The following is a 22,031-nucleotide window of genomic DNA, read 5'->3' as shown; positions in this document are numbered from 1 at the left end:
TAACATGGTTAAGTAAATCCAACATTCCATTTTTACAGTGTACGACAGGTCTGGACCACTCGTGAATTTTGTTCGTATCTGAAAAAAATCTTAGAATATGAAAACATTGGAGAATGCCACAAATTCTCCTAAATCACTCGTACGCACAACTTAAGAACAAATCTGTGCGTACGAACGGTTCTTGCATGAGGCCCAATGTGAGGATGACTGGGAGATACCAAGCTGAAACGTTGTCTTTACTCGCTCCGGTTCTTCAGAAAACATACTTTCTGGTCCAGCGGTAAGGTTCAATTGTATCCTGAGTTTCCATTTTCCAAACCCGATATTATATAATGTTGATATTTTTATTATCACAAGAAAATACAACACTCCTAAGACCAGTTGTAAACGGCATGAAGCTGTTGTGATGAAACGCAGAAATGGGTGTGACGGAAGCWGTAGGAAGTTCTTAAAGAGACAGATGCCAATTTCAAGGCATTTAGAAACAACTATGATGCAAAGTCAAATTTATTTTTGATTTATACAAATTGACAGCATTTCACAACAACTGAAGGTGACATAGTTACAGTATAAATAGTTATTGTTATAGTATAAAATTGAACTGTATGCCTGACAAACACATAATACTGTCCCTTTAATAAAACTGTCTACTACATCTATTTACTATAGCAGCTCAGTAGGACTGAGGCTAACACTGGAAGAATGTTTCTAGAACGTGGAAGTGCTCATGTTTTAGGTAAAGAAGAAGGTCATTAGTCTTTTGATTAAAACATGATTTTGTTTTAGATATACAGTAGATTAGTTATCTGCTGTTATTTTAGTTTTAGTCTACTTTTATTTGATTGAAATGCATGAGCACTTTAAGCAGTCATCAGAAATAGGTTTGGCATATTTTGCAAAGGGTACCGCAAAGGAGGACGGCACAGTGGCCCAGATGATAGAGCTGATGCCTCTCAGCAAAAAGGTGCCTGGATTGAATCCCAGCCCGGCTTATTCTTTTCGTTGTAGCGAGTATGAAGGGGAAAAAGCAGAAAGGGTGATAACTGTTTCTGCCCTGCACTACACTGTTTCACCTGTTGGGGGCATCACATCACATTTACTGATAATAATTCATTCACCCTTTTAATCATACTCACACACTGTACCAAAGTGTGAGATTGTAAGAGTAGCAGTGAACACTTCCCATATGCAAAAATACCCAAGAACGTAYAAACCAGCTTTGTCTTTTATGATAATTTATTACAAAAATATAGGAAAATCCATTTCATTGAATCATGAATAAAAACAGTAAAATAACATGAAAGGCAAAACAATAAGGTTTCTAAAACAGTTTTAAAGGTGAACATTATGACTTGAGACTTGATGTGGAATGGTATGTACCTGCTGCTGCTACTACACCTGAATAACCCTGCGCGGGACAAAAAAAGGCCATTTCTATTCTATTCTATTCTATTCTATGTTATACATTTCGTATAAATTAAAATAAGGTCTTGATGTTTAAAACCTAGAAGGAACAAATCCCCAGAAGGAAATTTGTCTTCTATTAATTAAATGGCAAGTGACCCAAGGTTAAAACCTATAAAGTTTTGTCAATTTGGAGAGAATAATGTTAATGTGGGCCTAAATATGCAAAATTTACTTTTTTTCCATTTTTTTTAACTTATATTTGGGTCTGTACTGCTTCTAAAAACAGTCCAAGCAACAAAAAATGCACCCAGAGGTATTTTTACTATAAGTAAATATATTTTTGTGTCTTGAAATGACCTGTTTTCAAACACCACAGTTTGTGATGTCACAAACAATACTCCAACCCACCCCAACCTGAGCCCAGACCGTCACCTGGTAAACCAAGTGGAGACTCCGCCCACTTCTTCACAGGACGGTTCTGCTGTTTTTAGAACAATCATGGAGAGCAGAGTCTGGACGCGAMAAATCCGATTTTTTTCAAATCCGACCCAAGCTGTTTCAGTATGTGGTACTAAATCAAATACATATCTGATGTTTTTCAAAGCGACTGCAGTGTGAACGCTCATGTCACATTCTGACTTTTTCATCAGTGAGGTGCAGGTGAAGTATCGATAGGACACTAACCTCAAGTCATGCTGTTAAAATCTGTAGCTCCATGTGTTTACAGTTCCAAAACAGAAGTCCAGTTGCTTCATCATTTTACTTTTACTTTATTCAGAACCTTATTAATCAAAATCAAATCGATCTAGAGAATTGGCCATGATACCCAGCCCTACTTCTGGTATATTGACCTTCTATAGACTATTAAAAATCTATGTAAAGTCAGTGTGCCCCAAACCTGATCATAATAGTAGGAAAACTAAAAGTGATGTATACATTTGTCAATTTTCATTGTGTGTGTGTTCAGTACCATTACAAGGATACAGTTCAGACTCCCAGACGGTTCATCCTTCACCAACCAGTTCTCCTCACAAAGCAGACTACAGGAGGCTTGGGACTTTGCTGCTGAGGTTTGTTTGTTTTATACACTTTTTATRAACTTCTCTAAATAATTTTCTGTCAAACTAGTCCTTAAAAGTTGCAGTTTTTTTTTTACTTAACATGAAAATTGTTTCCTATATCAATGGTAAACTTAAATTTTATGATTAAATGCAACAAAATAAATTAAAAAGGTGAAAGATAATAACAATTGTCCTGCCCCTGAGCTGTTGGCTTTAAGTAACGGAGCTGTCAGAAATTAGCTGCTTTAAAGTCAGCATCCACCCCAAACTAAATCTGCCATAATGCGTGCTAGCTACTGTACTCACTAGAAACTCATCAGTGAGTAAAACTTTATTAGTTTTACTTTTAATAATATTTCTGTATTTATTTCAAATTTAGTCAGCCGTACACTTAGTTCTTATCAGTGTTAAAAGAGGACGTGTAAAACACTGTTTAGTCAAAGTTAAACATGAAACATCAAAGTTCATTACAGCTGGCCCTTCGAGGGCCACCATAACGCTCATGTGGCCCTCGGTGAAAATGAGTTTGACACCCCGGTCTATGGTAAAAATCTTGTGCCATCAGAAACTGAATTTGAAATGTTCAGACTGAATCTGTATTTGCATAATGTGAAATTTGAAAGATTTAAATCTGAATTAATTTGCTTTGAAAACTGTATTTTGTTGTATTACAAATTCAGTTAGATTACGTTCACGTTCAGTTCTATAATTCTATTTCATGTCCAAAATAAAGTTTTTGTGTCACACATCTGGATCCTTGAGAAAGCCAGAGTAATCAAACACAGATCGACAGAGTTAAGTTTCACCTCAGTAAAACTTCCTGGACAGCAATGTAGGCATTCAGTCTCGAGGAAGAAGTAATATGCATTGCCAGACATATGTTAATTATCATATATGTACGATAAGTAATAAAAAAATCTAAATTATTTGACTGTTTCAATGCATGGCTGTCTGACATGAGAGAGAGCTGGCTAGTTGCGGAACACAGTGGTGCCTGTTTAGTGAGTTTTCAGACCCTTCTAGTGACCGTGTTTAAGAAATGCGACTAGCACAAGTCTAGTGATTCTCTTTCTGTTGTTATTTAGACTTTAGACTCATGCATGAATGCATCTCTCTGATGAGCAGCAGCTGTTGCTGTGAGGCCCTCCCGGGTCTCAAAGCACCAATAGGTGGCTCAGTCCTCCTAGCTGCAGACCTATCCAGACTCTAAATAAATCATGTCAGTGTGATGCTGCTGCTGACTGATCCATGATGAGATTTAAATGTAAACATTTTATGGGTAAAATTAATAAAATAAACTAAGCAATAAAATAACCTTGTCTTTTTTTTTCATAACTTTTTACATCCACTCTGTTGCATTACTGAGAGAACACCTACATTGCTTACATTTCACTGATGTGAAATGTAAATCAGTCGATCTGTGTTTGACTACTCTGTGGCTGTCTGAAAGAACTGGATGTGTGACACAAAAATTTTGAATTTTGGAAATTAATTTGAATTGGAGCACTGAAAGTGAAAGTACTCTGAATTTTTAATACAACAAAATACAGTTTCAAGGCAAATTAATTCAGATTCAAGCCATTAAATTCTGTTTCAATTTAGTGAAATTCAGTTCAAACTAATGCATTTAATTTAAAAATATGCAAATACTGATTCAATCTGAGCAGTTCTAATTCAGTTTCTGCTGGCACACGTTTCTTCCCATAACTGCCATCAAACGAACGCAATTAGAAGCATTTTACAGCACCTAGAATTAGAATCAGTGTAGTCACTTGTACGAGGAAGAAATCCCTCTTTTTAATTGTTAAAGTGGACAACTTTTCTTTTACTGTACTTCCTGCTGTTTAATAGTATTCTTTTCTCATTAATGACACCTACTGTTCATAAATTGAAACTGCTGCAGCTCTGGTATGAACAGGAATACATTTGCTGCTCAGTTCTGTATTGCAGTCTTGAAAATACCTGCTGCTGGCAGTTTTAATAATGTTACATTAGGCCTTGTGATTGTGTTATGTTTAGTTGTGTCATAGTTCTTAAAATTGTAATTTTAAAACGATACTTATCTGTGAGCAGCTAATTTACAATATTTAGATCTGTTGCCTAACGGCAGGAAAGTCCCAGGTTTTCTGTTGATTAAAGGCTGACTGGTAATGTGAGTAAAGGTTGAATCATTTTGGTTTCATCATTGTTTACTAATTTTAATATTTGACAGAGTATTGAGATTCACAATCAGAGTTTTTTGTTTGCTGCACAAACACTGCGATAATCAGATGGAATCAGTGTGAGGTTCGGTGTCTTTTATTCTACTCTGGAGATCAAAGTTCTTTGGAAGATGACCCCTGCTCATCAATGACCAGTAGTCATATGATCTATTTTCAGTGCAGTGAGACCATTAATTATTAGTAGTATCCTATAAAGGTTGTAGATTAACAGAGGTTAGCAAACTTAGCTGTTTGATTCAAATTGTTTTAAAAATAATACATCTACTTTTTATTTATTTATTTATTTTTAATTCATTGCATGTTTAAATCAAATTTTCCCAAACTGCGATATATTAAATGTACCTGTATCTATTATACAGAACCAGTGTGTTTCTTTTTTTCAGACGGTGGGAAATCGTTATGGTAACTTCGCATTAGCAACAATGTTTCCTCGGCGTGAGTTCACAAATGAAGACATGAACCAGTCTCTGCTAGACCTGGAACTGACTCCAAGTGCTTCCTTTGTACTCCTGCCAGTAAGTAGTCCAGAGTCTACTCTACACAAGTCTGTAAAGCCGGGTATACACTGGACACGTTTTGAGCAGCAGGAGCAGCCAGTTTACATGCAAAGTCTATGGTGGACGCGCATCTAGGAGCAGCGCGGCCAGTTTAGTGCAGCGAGCAAGGTAGCGGTAGGTGCAGTAGAGCATTTTCTGTGCATGCGGCACGTCCAAAACAGCCGACGCTTGAGTTTAAAAAATTGAACTTTTGCTGCTCGACGCGCCGCAGCAACCAAACAGAGAGAATCATTTTTCCACGTGATGGTTTCCTGAACCCAAAACAGACGGACAGGAGCTCTTTAGCTGAAATCGACCGTCTGTAGTTGGTGTTCTGGCTGGAGATATCAGCACTGATGCGGGTCAGCGGGCCGTTAAACTGACTGCGGTGTCAAACTGGGCTCGGGACAAAAAAATAGTTCATAGCTCCTGGAGTGGCGAAACCCACCGAACAAACCGTCTCTAAATTATCTGGTGAATTAATTATCCGGTGTGCACAACGTTCACTTGCTCTCAGTAAATAAATAAAGCCATTTTCTTTGTTATCTTTATTTCACCTGTCATTAAAGACAGACTGGAAAAAAACCAAGACGCTCCTCCCTCTTCAGACGCTCGTTTAGTCTGTGTCCCGGTCTGAACGTAATGCGTCCAACTGGAGGCGTTGGGCGCATTTTTGATGCACAAATTGCATTTGGTGTGAACCCGGCTTAACCTAGATAACTGGATAGACAATGTTCGTTCAAAACTAAAGCATCTTGCATCATGGGTATAAAGTTTTAGTTTTACATAAACAAAATGGAGGTATTTCCAGTATGGAAACACTTTATGCTTATAGATTGTTTCTAGTAATTCAGACTTTCCTGCAAACTTTTGAAGTGATTTAGATCAATAGTTGGCCACATTTTGTGATGGTCTTTCAGAGGGTTTTCTTTTGACTTTGGCTTGTATTTGACCATTTTTTGATAAATTTAGTTATTTGTTTTACTTACCTGCTTATTTACTTTTTTAATCACCCTAAATTCTGCTGAACATAAGTTGGCTTAACAAAGCCTTTATAAACCTGTGATTGAGAAGACATTGTGCTAGTTAATCTAGTGAAGTCTAGGATTTTTTTTGTGTTAGTCGTGTTTGTTTTGTAAACCCTAAGGCAAGAAACCAATATTTATAAGATGGATTGAGATGGAGGTTGGATCATGTGCTGGAATTGGACCATACTCCATGTTCACACACCAACGTGGTCTTTGTTCAGCAAGGTGATTCTCAAAAAGCTGTCAGCAGAAAACTTTACCTCCAGTCCAAATGATGATTGATCTCTCAGGTCCTGGTTCAGGTCTTTGATGGATTTGTTCCAGTCATCTGCTGGAGAGACTTTTCTAGTTGTCAGTGATACTTRTTTTGTTTTTTATTTGTTCAGTTTTCATGCAAACTTCACTATACTTCATAGTTGTGAAGAAAATGAACTAAGACAAAGTAAAAAAGCAACCAAGACSCAGAGAAACCCCTGACAGACTTTCAAACAGTCTGGAGGTCTACTGGTTGAAACCACTTTAAAAGTTTACAACGTTTGTATCATTGGAATGAAAACAGGTGGTTTAAAACTTTTACACTATGTGGAAAATTATAATTTATGTGGTTAAAGTTTCACACAAAGTATTTCCATGTAATAATAGATCTTTTTTTCTTTTGTCAGCATTCAGGAAGATCTACTAACTCAGTGGTCCAGTCGTCTGGGGGTGGTATTTGGACTGCTCTGGGAACAATCCTCTTCCCTCTGTTAGCTGTATGGAGATTCCTCAGTTCCTTCTTTGTAACCCCAACCTCCTCTGCATCAGAATCCAGAAACGCTGGCCAGCTTTTAAACTCTCAAACCAGCTCAGATTCATCCTCAGCCAAAGCTAAGAGGTGAGGAACACATTTCTCAGTTCAGATCATTAAGAAAAAWTTTTTATGAAAAAACAAAACATTCAGTAGAAGTACAATATGACTTCACTACACTATTTATTGACGAACTAACTGATACAAAATTATTTTCAATTATTCAAGTGGATAAATGGGAGCATGTGTATGCATTGAATGTGTGTGTAGGTGCAACCCAGTCTGTACCAAACAGACATGGCAGCAAAATAAAGACAAAATATAAAAAGCAGGTGAGGTCCGTAACTGTACAAGCTATACTTTAAGGAAAAGATTGAAACCTGTGCAATAAAAAACACTTGAGAATGCTTTTTATCCAGAAATGACAAGACCTCTAATTGCGGTCTTATCACCCTCTCATAACGTAGACTTCTGCTGTGTTAGCGCTTTTCTCCTCTTGAAAAGGACACACCCTGTCTGACCCTTTCTCATGTTAGCTCTCAACTAAACAGTAAAACTCAGGATTTGTTCCAGTAATCCTGCCGCAGAGCTGGGTTGGTTCACAGAATAAGTTTTGGAGGTAAGTTAACTCAGGATATCTGGCTTTCTGAAACCGAAAACCCAGAATGTACACATAGTTACCCCAGAACTTACCAAGGACTTTCACTTATCCTGCTTTCTGAAACGGAGCTCAGAAAGACCTTCAGAAAGACGCATTCTAATCACATGCCCAAACCATGTATCCAGGATCTTGTTTTTATTCTTTTTTTTTTTGTCATGAGCCACACCTGGTCACCATTAGTGAAGAGTGGAATATTGAAAAAATTGTCTTTCAACTCAACAACAAAACAAAGCAACATCATTTCTGCAGTTAAAAGAAAGATAGTAGATAATTTAGTAGATAGTAGATAATTTAGGCATTTTCGTTTACCTTAATACGTGTTCATAACCAGTTCAATGTTTGAATGTGAAGAGTGTTATAAAACCACAAACRGCGCTGGGCTGGAATGCACATTTAATGAGGGTCTCTGCTCTCTACATGCATCAGCCCTGTAACCCGGAAGTCGTGTTAATTAAGGTCATATTCAGACCTGACAATTTGGTCCACTTTAAACGAACCAGAGTTCGTTTCCAGCGCTGCTCCGGACCTTTTGTGCAGGTGTGAATACACTCATGCGAACTCTGGTGTGGATCAAACAACCGGACCGAGACCTGCTTTTTGAGGTGGTCTCGGTTAGTTTCCAAACGAACTCTGGTGCGGTTCACTTTAGTTCTCTTCTGGTGTGAATACAGACCAGACTCTAACCGAACCAACTGCATTAAACATGCACCTTTTTGGACTTCACAGGCCACCGTTGCTGAGCTAAATAAACTAAAATCATACCTGTTTCGTCGTCTCCTGTTAGCAGCTCTGCTGGCAGCATGAAGTGGGTCAGAACACGCAGAGCACCTCGTCTCCTTTGGGTCGCGGGACACATTTACGTGATTTCGCTCCAAAATTAGAATATCATCACGAAACCACCATTAAATTAGCTGCTTCTGACATTTTAAATGCTATTGCAGTTGTACTATCAGCAAAAATGGGCGCATCAGAACCGCAGCATGCAGAATTTACTTGTTTTCTTCTGGGTCTGTGGCTCAGTCCCGCCCCCGTCCTTTTTTGTCCAATGGGAGCAATGATCGTCACACTCGTGGCTTTGTTTACAACTTATAGTTCATTTGCAAAAAAGCACAATGTGAATGCAAACCGCACCAAATAAAAAAAATAAAGTCCACTTTTGGTCCGGACCAAACAAGTGGACCAAAGGACTTTCCTGGTCTGAATACACCCTAAAACACTTTCTTCAGAATTGGGAACCCTATCCTATTTCCTGGATCAAATTCTCTTGACATAATTCATGTTTTGTCTAGTGTTCCTTTTACATTCAGTCATTATGTGTTGAATATATGTTCAGGTAAGTAACTACTTCTAGTATGTACATTCCRCTCTGAGTAGMCATCTGTGACAGCCACTCAGACCAGTCTGTACATAAAATCTCCAGTTTAATCACAAACATATTCACACAATGGTTTATAAAAATGTATCATGTTTCATGCTTTAAAAGTCAGTTGTAAACAACCCCAATAAATTTCTTCAGTTCCAATCCATTTTCAGCTTCATCTTACCATCATTAGTGAACAAAACTCCCAGATACTTGAACTTCTGTCTTTAAGACRGAGAGATAAGACAGACTCACCTTTTTAACCATTTGGGAATCAAGACATTCAACTTAAGAGGAGCTGACTTTTTTAATAGCTGCTTCACATTTGACTGTGAACCACTCCAGTGCATACTACCAGAAACAAAACTCTGATGTTCCTAAACCAAACACCCCCTTAAATGATGTCCTGAGTCAGTCAGGTGACTTCTTTTGTAGCCTCTTCATCCATATTCACTTCTACTACAAATCATCAAAACCTAAATAAAAATATATAAAACAGGGGAAAAAAACAAAACAGAAAAACTGCAAGAAATTTTCAAGCCATTTAAACATCTTTGACATTTGTAGAGATGCACTAATTCTGGTTTTGTGGGCCAATACCAGTTTGCAATACGTGTGCAGATTCAACCTGCCARTTTTTCAAAATCTGATCTCTCTCAAAGAACTATAATTAACAGAAGACAAAATGTCCATCCATTTTCCAGTGCAGTCATTAGAGCTGTYGCCTCTCAGCCAAAAGGTTGCAGGTGTTAGTTTGCATGYTCTCCTTATGCACATACCTTTCTAAGTACTTTGGTTTCCTCTCACTGACCAAAAACAACCATGTTAGGTACACTGTAAACTCTAAATTGCCCTGGGTGTGAGTGAGAGTGTGAATGGTTGTCTTTAAGTAAAATAATAAAAAAAGTTGTACTGGCCTCTGATATCTGAAGTGCAGTTTATGTTGTACTTTATATTAAACTAGGACACGGGGCTGAATTTTTCCTCYGTTGTCTTCTTCTGAACTTATGAAAGTATTTTTCCTGTAAATCTGTTTAGAGAAATTCCCTCAAAACACAGTTTGGAGAATCGTCCCAGGGACTTCAAGAAAGATGGTAAAATCTGCCGGCTTCGCACTCAAGACGACGAGGATGACAACAACACCTGGAATGGGAACTCCACCCAACAGATGTAGTTTACTGGGCATGAAGAGCTCTTCCCTCACCTGGGTCTTAATTAATTTTACCTAACAAGCTTCTAATGAATTTAAAGCTGAATGTTCTGTTTTCTTTTTCAGCTACAATGTTCAGTCTCTGTCGACCTGGATTGGAGGGGGAGGTTAAATATTATCAAACTAAATTCTTTTGAACTTAAGATAAACGGTAATGTGTCGATTATAACATGGTTCTGTCTCCTGAATCAGGAYCATATTGGAACAAAAATCCCAAGATTTTAACCCATCATTTATGATTTTGCTTATAGTTTGAAGAAATCTAAGGGATATGTTTATAACAACCAGTTCCTTTACCAGATCAGACTGACAGGAAAAGCGTTTTTGGGTTATCTTCAAATCTTTTTTGGGCCTAATGTTCCATGATGATACTGCATTTTGAATTGACAGTAATTTATGGTGATTACCTTACTAGAATTATTCTTTTAAATGTACAAAATATTTGGTAAAATAGCTTGCTTTTGACCGATGACCRTACTTGTGTTGGTGTTGGATTGATTGACTATTTATTATGGTTACAATGAGTGACAAATGTAGTTTTCTTCATTCAGCAATAAGAAATAAAGCATTTTGTTTCCAAATACCTCTCGGTGGTTGTTTATTTATTACTAATAAAACTCCTAATGCTGTTTTAAAAAACTGATGTTAGCATCTGCTGTGTGACATTAAATTAGACTAAATTCTTCCTGTTCTACAACAGGAAGTTAGGATTCACAAAATTGTTTCTRCTTGATAAATGCTTAAACTAGAAGCACTCGGAGAGYGCAAACMTCCGCCAAGACCAATTTTCCCCATCCTGTAATAGAGTTACAAAGGGGCACACCAACACTACAGTGCCACCTGCTGGACACTTTGAAACCCACGCCCTGTGAAAGCATCACAACTTTGCTGATGTCAGAGTGTTAAAAAAAAAAATTCCTGTATCCGCATCGTGATCCGCACCATCACCAAAATTTATTGGTGTGTTACTTGGCCCAGTATCCACATGTGGTAAAAATTTCATGACAATCCATCCACAAGTTTTTGAGTAATGTCCACAGACAGACGGACAGACAGACGTACACGACTGAAAACATTACCTCGCCTTGGTGGAGGTAATGAGATATTTTTATTATATAAGTTTATACTTGTATTTGTTGTATTTTGTAGCATTGACTTTAAACTGTATGACTTGGCTAAATCTTTTGGGTTTCTTTCAGTCTCTGCCTGGAGATTTTGTATTTGACTGAGGGCTTCACGTCAAAACACTGTTGTCTTTAAGCCACTTGGTAACTAATGGCAGTATGCTTAGGCTGGTAGCTTTTCTGTGTTGAGCTGTAAAATAAAATGTACAACCAGTGTATGGTTACTGAAAGTTTTATTCAGTGGTTTATAAAATATTTTTGTAAGCATTCACAATCAGGTCGCACAAACATCATTCCATCATATCATTAACTTAGCCTTTCAGCAGTGGGAAATAATGCTTATATTTGAGTAAAAGCTTGATATATAAATTTAAAATAAACTGATGAAGATGAGATGTACTCCTGTAACATCTCAGTAAGCTGATAAAAAATTCAGTGGAGTTGGAACCAAAAATACTTCAGTCTGCACATTAAGATCATTTGTTTATTCTGCTGACATTTTGTTGATTTCTTGGCCTAAACCTCTACATAAAAACTAAAAGAAAACAGCAAATTCTAACATATTAAAAAAAACTTAAAATGTTAATTTTTTGATAGTTTTACACAAAATATGCAACCAAAAGTTAATTATTTCAAACTARATTAGCACTATTTAGTCATTCAAACATCTGACTTCCAGACACATTAACATCGGTCATACATTTTTTATATCTTTTATTCAAACTAAATATTGTTAGTTACTGCACCGTATACTGTATGCTAGATCATAGTTAGGAAATATATACAGTTAAGTTAAAAAACAACACAGACTATATGAAGAAGACAAGAAATTCATAGCAGTAAATGCATCAAATATGCAAAAATATTTCTGATGCAGCAAAATAAGGTCTGTCAAATAGCTGCTGCTGGTGTGTGTGTCTTCATTCTCCAGTAAACATGGGGTTGACCGTTTTGGTGGTTGCGTTTTTGAACARAGGGTTATCAGCCTGAAAACAATGAAAAGGATAGTCAGAAATATTCTTGTCTTTAAATAAATGGACTTCAAAATAACTGCTTGAAAATATTAGTTTTAGATTTTTACAAAAAAAAACGGTAGTCAAACTTTTAGAGCGATCACAGTTTTAAATATCAAATATAAATTTTTTTGTTATTTTAACTTTTAAAGACTTAAAGGGAGTTTAGTATTTAGAAAACCACATTTTGTATTTCTTTTTTTAAATTAGCAAAATGTTAATTTTATGTCAATTTAAAAAGAGAAAAAAAAATTTTCTATTAGTACGCTCTAAAGGATTTTTTTGACAATTGAAAAAAGAAATTTCCAGTTCCAGCCCTCCTCGGCCACTTCAGATCTGGTATCTGAAAATGGTGCCTTGTTTGTGGCTGGTTTGCAGCCCTGTGCATCTGCTATTGTCTGGCTTTGGGTGAAGACAACTGGATTGCAGTTGAATGTGTTAACACAAAAGTCTGCTCTTAGAGTGCATTGTGTGTTCTGAATAACTCAGTCACTACACATCAAGGTTTAGTTCAGGTTTAATATAATTAACTCCAAAAGTTAATCAGTTGTGGCTGCATGAAAACAACTACACATTTACAAAGAAATACTAGCATGAAATTAGTTTCATACTATAGATATTTAATGTTATTTAATATTCATTTTAATATTATAGTTGGTGTTTTATTGAAAGTGTTTRGACACTGGCACTGGGACACTCAGAACCAGAATGTTTTCTGATGTTTCCTTCTCAGATAGTCTTTTTATTTTTGAACTGCTGATAACCAAGCATGAATGCTCTTACCTCTGCCCACTTAGACTTCTTCTGTTCGTTTTGAAACTTCTTGAACTCTTTTAGGTCCTTCATGTGGATCAGTAACTTGATGAGCATCAGCAGCAGGATGCCTATAACAGCCACAGCTGCAATCGAACCTCCTATGATTGCTGTGACATTGGGTGGTTCTGGACAGACTGCAACAAATATGAAGAGTATTACACTGTGTACAAACATTTTATCAACTTCRAATATAATCTACAAAAATCAAAATCATTCACTAGAGCTTAGAAATAAATACAGGATAACACCATGTTTGTAATAAGCTCTTGTGTAAGTGAGTGAAACAAATGAGTAAAGATCTACATCTTAATGTCAACTCAACTCTCTTTACCTGTTATTTTACGCTTAGTCAAAAGATAAATACATAAAAACAATTTCATTTGTCAAAATTTATGCTTTTAGAATATTTCTATGTACTCTATTTTGCATTTCAAATTAAAACCATTTGAATATTGAGGACACTATAGTCTGTTTGCTGGTTGGGTAGTCCAGCACCTGGGCATAACAAGCCCCCAGAATCAAACCAAACCAAAAAAAACTGAAGACTGAGAAACTCTCCACACCAGAGGTGCCCAAAGTGGGGCCCGCGGGCCAAAATTGGCCCGCCAAGCCATTTGATTTGGTCCACCAGCAGTTGTCCTGGTTAATCTGTAATCTCCTGTCCTAAGTAGAAATACTTAAATATTTCCACTTTTCAACCATTGGTCCAATTACAAGGAGCTGATAGTCAGATAGTCTTAACTCATGGTACTCACTTTAACTTTGAATTATTTTAAGATTAAAAATAAAATACAAGTAACTACAAAAGACATTTAGATTAGATTTAAGAACACATATAAGACCACATATTCTCAAATTTTAAATTATGAAAAGTCCCATGAGCCTTTGCTGCCTGAGCACATGTTGAATTTTCTCCATGTCCATGGGCTGAAAAAACAAAAGAATGTAGGCAACTTCACTGGCTGCTAGTTTAATTTGTTAACATGCGGTAACATGTCGTTGCAATCTGTCTTTAAACGCAGTGGCACCATAAGCAAACGCACATAAACGCGGTGTACCTGCAGCATCACAGCAAGAAGTCCTGCTGAGCAGAGCTTCWCCGTGACTGTCAGAAACCAGCCAGAACCAGCAAAATGCAAAAACTTTGCRTTTTCTTTACTTTAAACAAACTGTAAGTTGAGTGATGCTGTTGGAGGCAAAGTCTGCTCTGGGTTTTCCTGGTTACCTTGCACCATACAAGTCACCACAACAGTGCAGGCAGGAACARCAGGTGATCAGTGCTGCTGTAGTGGAATGCAGCACGAGTGATGACAAGTATTTGATTTCAATATTTGATCCCTCCCGYGACACTCWGTGGTCAKTAGGAGATTCTTTACAAAGAAGCAGAAAGTTATTCAAACCCTCCYCAGGACAGTTTTCTTCCCTGTGTGAAGTTAGCCACTGGCTACAGCTAGTAAATTAATTCATGTAAATTAATAAAGTGAACATTTATTTCTGTAATTTACAGCATTGGCTAAAGTGCACAGAATGATCAGCTGGTATTCTTATTATTAGCAAGAATAAAACGATCACATTAGAAATGTCTGTTGGGTATTTTTGTCAAAGTATAAAATGATTGCATCCTTAAATGTATTGTGGTATTAGTATTTTTAAAAGTCTGATGAGACAATTAGGATCACATCCACTAATAAAACAGGGTGTAATATTCATCAGTTAATTATTGGTCATTTCAAGATATTTTATTGAATTTTCAATGCTGACTGACTTCAGGTGGCAGTAAAAAATACAATGCTCAGTCCATCCCCATCTCTCTTGATATTGGAGCTTGATACAGAATCAAAAGCAGCCAGCAGCTGAGGGACACTGATGTGAGTGATGACGACGGTGCTGCTGGGCAACAATTATGAATGAAATCTAAAATRCTTACTCAAAACAATATTTTTTAAAATCCATTCTAGTTAGTTGTGTAATATTCATGAAAGACATTATTGATTTAAAAGCATAATCTGTTATTTTAAATTGGCTAGAATAAAAATGACTTATTCATAGGTATATTTTTAACTTTAATTTGTAGGAAGTAGTATGAATTATGGGACCAAGGTGGGAGGGAACCTGTAGACCTATTTTATTTTAATAATTACTTGCAGGTTGATAAAATTGACTAAAGTTATCTTTTTTATGTCTACACTGTTTGGCACTGTGTCATTTTATGTTATGAAGGCTGCATGATGTCAATTTGTTATGAGTTGATCTTTTACTTAATCAGAACCACCCCAAAAAAATTCACTGTTGGTGGTTATCAAAATTGCACCTGTTCATGGGTAAARCTATTAATATTCTTCATAGGTTTATAGTAACTAAGTGAGAATGTGCAGACAGCCATGCAAAGTTTTTCAATCGACAGTTTTAACCCACAAAGTCCTGAATCTGACCTGAATACACCGAAAAATAACTCCATTCTGTTTTCTGGATATAAGGAGCATCTGAACACGGTGTTAGTTGATTTGAGCTTTTATTGTTTAAACTTAAATGAGGAAATTGAACCTCATATACTTTGTACACTTTAAGTATACAGTGTTTTATGTAATAATAACATGTTTGATTAGTAAAATTTAACTTTACTGTTTTTGTAAAGAAATTACATTTAAATTGTGCTTTGAATGTCATCCTAATTCATAAGCAATATACTTTTGAAATATTAGAATGGTGATGATAGTATGCTCAGTTATACTTTTGGGTTATTATAATTAGTAATGAAGTACCATTTTTAGCTACTTATAAGTATCCTTTTTTACTCTATGCTACTTTGTACAATATGTTTTACTTTACACTAAGGTACTGCAAAAACATTAGACTATCAGTATACCAAAGTCTGAATTAAACTAGGGACTACTCACTGGTATTTAATTCAGCCTTCAGTATACTAGTAGCTTTATGCATTTACAGTATTGTATTGTGAAGTAAATAAATGTAAATTAATTTTTTTTACATAATAACAGTAATTGTAATAATCCTAATGTGTTTAATAATTGATTATACTGTTTGCATGTAGATTTTTTTTCAGATGCACACACCTCTCATCTCTAACTCACTTCTATGGCTRAGACAATTCAATTAATGTGACAATTTATCACAATGACTATAGGGGTGCATTTTACTTTTATTTTGTTGATTCTTGATTTAGTTTTATTTGTAACATGTTAATGTGCCAAAAAATGATGACACTCAACTGCATTTTAAAAAAAGAATAAGGTTGGGCAATATTGGCAAAAAATAAATCATGATTAATTGTGGTATTTAGCCGATAACGATTCATTTGACGATTAATCCCCTGGAGTCCCGGTACATCCTTATGTCCTGGTCACATGACCAATATTAGGGTTGGGCAATATTGGCAAAAAAATAAATCACGACTAATTGTGGTATTTAGCCGATAACGATTCATTTGACGATTAATCCCCTGGAGTCCCGGTACATCCTTATGTCCTGGTCACATGACCAATTTAGTGGGAAAGACTTGCTTTTTGTAAAAAATCTGTTCCAAATTGTGTCAAAATTACAGACTTCAGGATATACATCAAATTTTAAATTGTGTTGGTAGATAAATAAATTACAGAACTTTTTTAAATGTTCGTCACATTCGAAGTGGAGAGGAGCACCAAGTGGACTGACTGGAGAAATCTTCAGTCAGTCTGCCTGTTGGCAKTAAYCGTMTTAATCATCAAGTGCCAAAAAATAATCGATTAATGTTTTTCTGGCGATTAATTGCACACGATACGATTATGCCCAACCCTAAATAAGAATGTCAGAGATCTATAAAGTACTTGAAAAAATACCTAAAAATAAAATTAAATGAACAGAAAATGACTTTGGTAAAAATAAATTTCACTGATGAGAAAACTACTCAAGTCATAAAACTGTTCACAAAAATTGGGAAAGTAAAAGTACTTTTATACACTGTCTAAGAAGTAAATTGTTGAATTTACTGAACCAAACTGGTTCCACTAAACCAGGTTGAGTAAATTCAGCATGTGTATATTCTTTGCTCAGTTTACTCGACTAGACTTGGTGGAGTCAGTTGACAGGACTTGGTTGAGTAAATTCAACACTTCATTTTTAGAGTGCAGCAGGTGAAAAGTGTGGGTATATTTACGCGACCTTTCACGCAGTTTTGATACATCCCAATGTGTGTGTGAAACCTGGCATRCGCAACCTTTTTATGTGTATGCACCGTTTATGCATGAAGCCCCTGGATTTGATCGTACGCGGCGTTTCAGTAAGAAATCCATGCAAGCCTTTGTAYGTGAGGCCCCTGGTTAGATGGACCAAGATTATAAAGACAGACCCTGGAAACACTTGCTCTTGTAACCGCTGCAAAAGTTGTTTTGTACTATACTGTACTGTTTCGGATATATTTGTCATGTAAAATAAGTTTTCCCATTTAACTCGATTAATCTGTAATATCTTTGTAAAGTTAATCGTTACAAATAAATTCAAATCCAAATAATTTCCACATTGTAAGGCAATAAAATCAAGACTTTTCAACCCACTGAACCACTTAAAAATTTGTATTTAAACCTGTTTGATAACTCAGTAGCCATAGCATAAAGCACTATGGCATTCAGAAAATTTATGATGAATGAATTCTAGTAACTTTGATGAATCTTTATTTTTTTCTTACATTAGCAGACTTCAGTAAAAAAGCTGAACTGACTCAGTTCTGTATAGTTTGAATTTTGTGGTATAAATAAATGAAAATCAAAGTACCTTTTTCTTCCAGTATTTCAGCGAAGTAGTTATCCTCACCGACCAGCTGCTCCAATTTGAATTTGATCCAGCATCCCTCACTGTCCTTCTGGTAGCACTCATTACCTGAAATACTGAACTTGTCTACAATCTGATGACTAATGTTGCAAGCAGCACTGCATTTTTCTTTCAAAGGCCCAGAGCCAAAACCAAGGCATTCAATGCAGGTCCTGAAAAACAAGATGAACGAAAACAGTTTAAAGTCACATGTGAAAACTGGTCCGTACTGGAGTTTCTATAAATGCCAATATATGAAAAAAAAATTCATAAAGTTTAATAAAAAAAAACCATTTATAACCTTTAATTAATAAACTATAATTGAAACAAAAATAAAGTTTCTTTGTAAAAAAACATTTTAGATTTGCCATGTCCTGGATGAATAAATCTACACTAGAACTAAAAAAGAACTACTGTAAGTGAAGTATGTCCTTACAATTTGGTACTGCATGGATCAGAACACCCAAGGCATTTCTCGCAGAATGGCCGCTGGTATCCCTCCTTGCATTCACAAAAGTTACACTTGCAGGTCCCTCTGCCATAACACACGGTGTTGTTTATTGTACGACAGCTCTGATCAGATGTCTGGCACTGACAGGCAGAACCGTCAAAACCATCGTAACATTTACATCGTCCACATTTGCATTCACCATTTCCTGAAGATAGTAAGAAATGAAGAATAGAATCAGTGTTGGCTACCTGAAGTTGTTTTTGAAATAAAATAAAGGTACAATTCTAACTATAGTAACTATCAGCCTTTGTAAAACATGGAAGCTCCTGTCTGACATTACAGTGGCAAAGATAAATAGGTTTCTGGATCAACACGTGAGGCATCAGTTACTGGTTGACAGAAGCTTGAGACTGTATTCATACACTGGTGGGACACACATCAGAAGCAGTGGGGGTTCTGCATCTTGGCCAAGGACACTTCGACATGTGACTGAAAAAGGGGGAATTGAACCGCCAGCTCTGTTATTGAAGGCTGACTGCCCTAATCACTCAGCCACAGCCACCTAAAGAAGTGGCTGATATCTACAAATCCTACCAGTGGCTAGAGAGGGCTGGACTGAAGGACAACATAGAGGCACTAATGGCARCACAAGAGAAGTAGGGTCTGTAATGGATGGAAATAGAGAAGTTGTGGAGAGTCGACACTTCAGTAGTGTCAGTAGTCCTCGGAGCACTTGGTGCTGTAACCCCCAAAGTAGAATAGTGGCTTAAACAGATCCCATAATTTTTATTTATTTATTTTTTTGTTCCGCTCTCAGAGGAGCAAGATGCTTTCTCCATCTCTCCTGCCCTCCCTTATCTTCCCTGCTTTGCTGCTTGGAGCCTTCTCTACATTTTCATCTGAAACCAGGAGTTATGGATAATTTTATTTTTATGGATTTGGTTAGCTGGTCTCTTAATAATTTTTTTGGAACAAAGTTTTTTTCTTCCATGGGAGGACATGTCAAAGGTGGGACCTGTGTTCTGCTCTGTTCTGGATATATATTTGGATTCTGATCACTGGATTCTACAGATTGGCTTGGTGGTCTCCGGGTGTTTTTACAAAACAGCGTCGATGGCTTTTCATTTCCTGGCTGACTGACCAATTTGATGAATGTCTGTATTCTATCAGCACTCGGACATTTTGCCTTGAGYGAGCTGGATTCGGTCTGCAAGCGGTTCTGCTGAGGGTCACAGGCCTGCTGTGGTTCCTGGACTTTGCTGGCCAGATTGGAATTGATCTTGGAGAAAGCTGGTAGATCGGCTCGGTGGAATTTGTCCACATTATTTGTTTGATTGGATTCGCCACATTGAGTTGTACCAGCGGACAGCAGATGGGAATTTGTTATCGTCTGCCTGACTCTTCTGTTCCCAAAACAACTGATTACAGAATCTGGCTTTCCACTACATGGCCTTGAGAGCTGCTGGATTAAATTCTTCCTGGATGTTTATATCAACTGAGGGTGGTCCCCCCCCCCACACACACACACACACACACACACCCGTCTGTGATGTGGTTCCTGGAGCAGGCTGAAGGCCGCACAGAATGAACAATTAATATCAATATTCTGGACTAAGGCTGTGCTGGTTTTGGGGACTCAATTCTTTGGGCTCATTCTTCAGATATTCACACAAGTGCATACAACACTCATGGCTTCAGATACACACCCCCCTAAACTCACTTACTCTTCTGGCTAATAAATGTGCTCTATGCAGAGGTTTTTTTTATAAACACCATAGTGTGTCACATTGTTGATATAATATGATGTTTTTTTTCCCTCATCTTCCCTTGTGTGGTTTTTAGTTTTTTTCTTTTAAGGGTAGTGCCTCCTCATGATGTCTCCATGAAGATGATCCTTGTTCTGTGCAGGGTCTGTGGCTGCTTGACCCAGAGCACCTGTTCTATGTTTGTTATATTCTGTCTTCTTCTGAATAGGTGTTCTGAACTGTAATTTCATTGTGCTCTGTACGATGACAATAAAGGTCTATAATCTAATCTAAACTAAACAACAACAAAAAATGTGTATCCAGAAGAGCACAATCTAAAAACCCTTAAAATACCACGCTGAACCCTCAAACTCCCGGGCCTCCAGTAAAGGGCCTGCACATGTAGAAAAATAAGACAAGCTGGGTGTTTATGCACACAATGGGAATTTTTTTTCAATTAAACTGTAAAGCATGTAAATACTGTACTACAGAATGTGTTGCATTAAGTTGAAGTTTACCTGCACATTGTTTATTATCAAACTTCTCACAGTGTTCATCATCACACTCGCAGAATGGACCGTAGTAACTCTTCCCTTTCTCTGTTTTATGGCAGTAACAAATTCCACACACACAGTCGCCTCGACCCTCACACTCGGTACCGGTGTCCTTCTTACAGGATGCCCGCAGCGTTTGTTCATCTTTCTTCCCAATGGAGCAGTTGCAGAATTGACCAACATAACCCTCCGTGCAACTGGTTAAAAAGAGAAAACATTTAAAAGAACCAAAGATTAGCAACATAAATTAATTCTTGGCCATTAAGTGAAGCCTACAGTTCAAAATTGTCTAATTCAAGCTGCCTTTTCTAGTGGAGAAAACTGCAGATTAAAGCCAAAAGGGAGAAACTTGTTCATTGTACTTGTTTATTATTCGATCAAACTAAAATCACTGAGTGCGCTCATCTTATTGTGTTTGTCTTTCAATTTTGCATAAAGAAGTTACTTCCTGAAAATAAGAAAACTTGTGAAAAATTCCTTATGACTTTTGTTATAAGGTGTATATCACTACACAAGTCAAAATCAAATTAATTGTTTTTCTAAAATTTATTTATAATATAAACAAAGATACAAAAGACACAGCTCCAGTTTTCTTACATGCAAACCATCCAGCCAGCCCTTCATTTTGTATTTGACTTTCTGTAAAGGATCATGTGGAAGCAATGTTGTATAAAGAACCTCAAAGCAATATGTAAGTACAAGTATCTACTGGTAATCATAAAATTACTTTGGTGAACGTTAAAGTCTTCTCTAAGAATATTGTTTGAGTAAATGTCTTAAAGTATCTGACAATTACTGTACTTAAGTATTGAAAGTAAATTTCAGACATAAAATGTACTTAAATATTAAAAGTAAAAATACTGATTAAAAGTGAGCAGCTTAAATGTCCAAAATTACATTTTTGGGGAGGTCACCACTCCAAARTTGGTGTGCAATGGCTATAATGACTATAATGTTATTATTAACGATGCACTGGGCTACCTGTTTCAGTTGCATGTACAGTGGGTAAAATAAATATTGAACACGTCACCATTTTTCTCAGTAAAGCAAATTAGCTCAGTAAAGTCATTAGCACTAGAGGTGCTAATGACATGAAATTTTCACCAGATGTTGGTAACAACCCAAGTGATCCATACATACAAAGAAATCAAACCATAAATGTCCAGATGAAATGATGAATGAAGTTATTTGTAATAATGTGGAATGGCACAGGGAAAAAGTATTGAACACACTTACTGAAATTTATCTAATAC

At 36.6% G+C, this 22,031-nt stretch overlaps 2 protein-coding genes across 3 annotated transcripts in view; one reads left to right on the top strand and one right to left on the bottom strand.

Annotated features, from left to right (window-relative positions):
• Positions 1-10,855, top strand: part of ubxn4 (UBX domain protein 4) — a gene marked incomplete at its 5' end in the record, with an annotated part of 31,469 nt that extends 20,614 nt beyond the window's left edge. The window contains 4 exon segments of the mRNA XM_014026118.1: positions 2,375-2,477; positions 5,074-5,205; positions 6,917-7,128; positions 10,101-10,855. Of these exon segments, the coding sequence (XP_013881572.1) occupies positions 2,375-2,477; positions 5,074-5,205; positions 6,917-7,128; positions 10,101-10,236 (583 nt within the window).
• Positions 10,856-11,612: 757 nt separating this feature from the next.
• Positions 11,613-22,031, bottom strand: part of itgb2 (integrin, beta 2) — a 38,699-nt gene continuing 28,280 nt past the window's right edge. For both annotated transcript variants that reach the window (XM_014026116.1, XM_014026117.1), the window contains 5 exons: positions 20,743-20,975; positions 18,465-18,684; positions 17,993-18,201; positions 13,193-13,359; positions 11,613-12,382 (listed from right to left, as the gene is read on the bottom strand). In XM_014026116.1, coding sequence (XP_013881570.1) covers positions 12,317-12,382; positions 13,193-13,359; positions 17,993-18,201; positions 18,465-18,684; positions 20,743-20,975 — 895 coding nt within the window. In that variant the 3' untranslated portion in view covers positions 11,613-12,316. The remainder of the gene's footprint in view (positions 12,383-13,192; positions 13,360-17,992; positions 18,202-18,464; positions 18,685-20,742; positions 20,976-22,031) is intronic.

Source organism: Austrofundulus limnaeus, unplaced genomic scaffold, assembly GCF_001266775.1.
Source record: "Austrofundulus limnaeus strain Quisiro unplaced genomic scaffold, Austrofundulus_limnaeus-1.0 Scaffold526, whole genome shotgun sequence".
NCBI lineage: Eukaryota > Metazoa > Chordata > Actinopteri > Cyprinodontiformes > Rivulidae > Austrofundulus > Austrofundulus limnaeus.
Note: the sequence above shows the minus strand (reverse complement) of the source record. Positions and strands in the feature narration are given on the sequence as shown.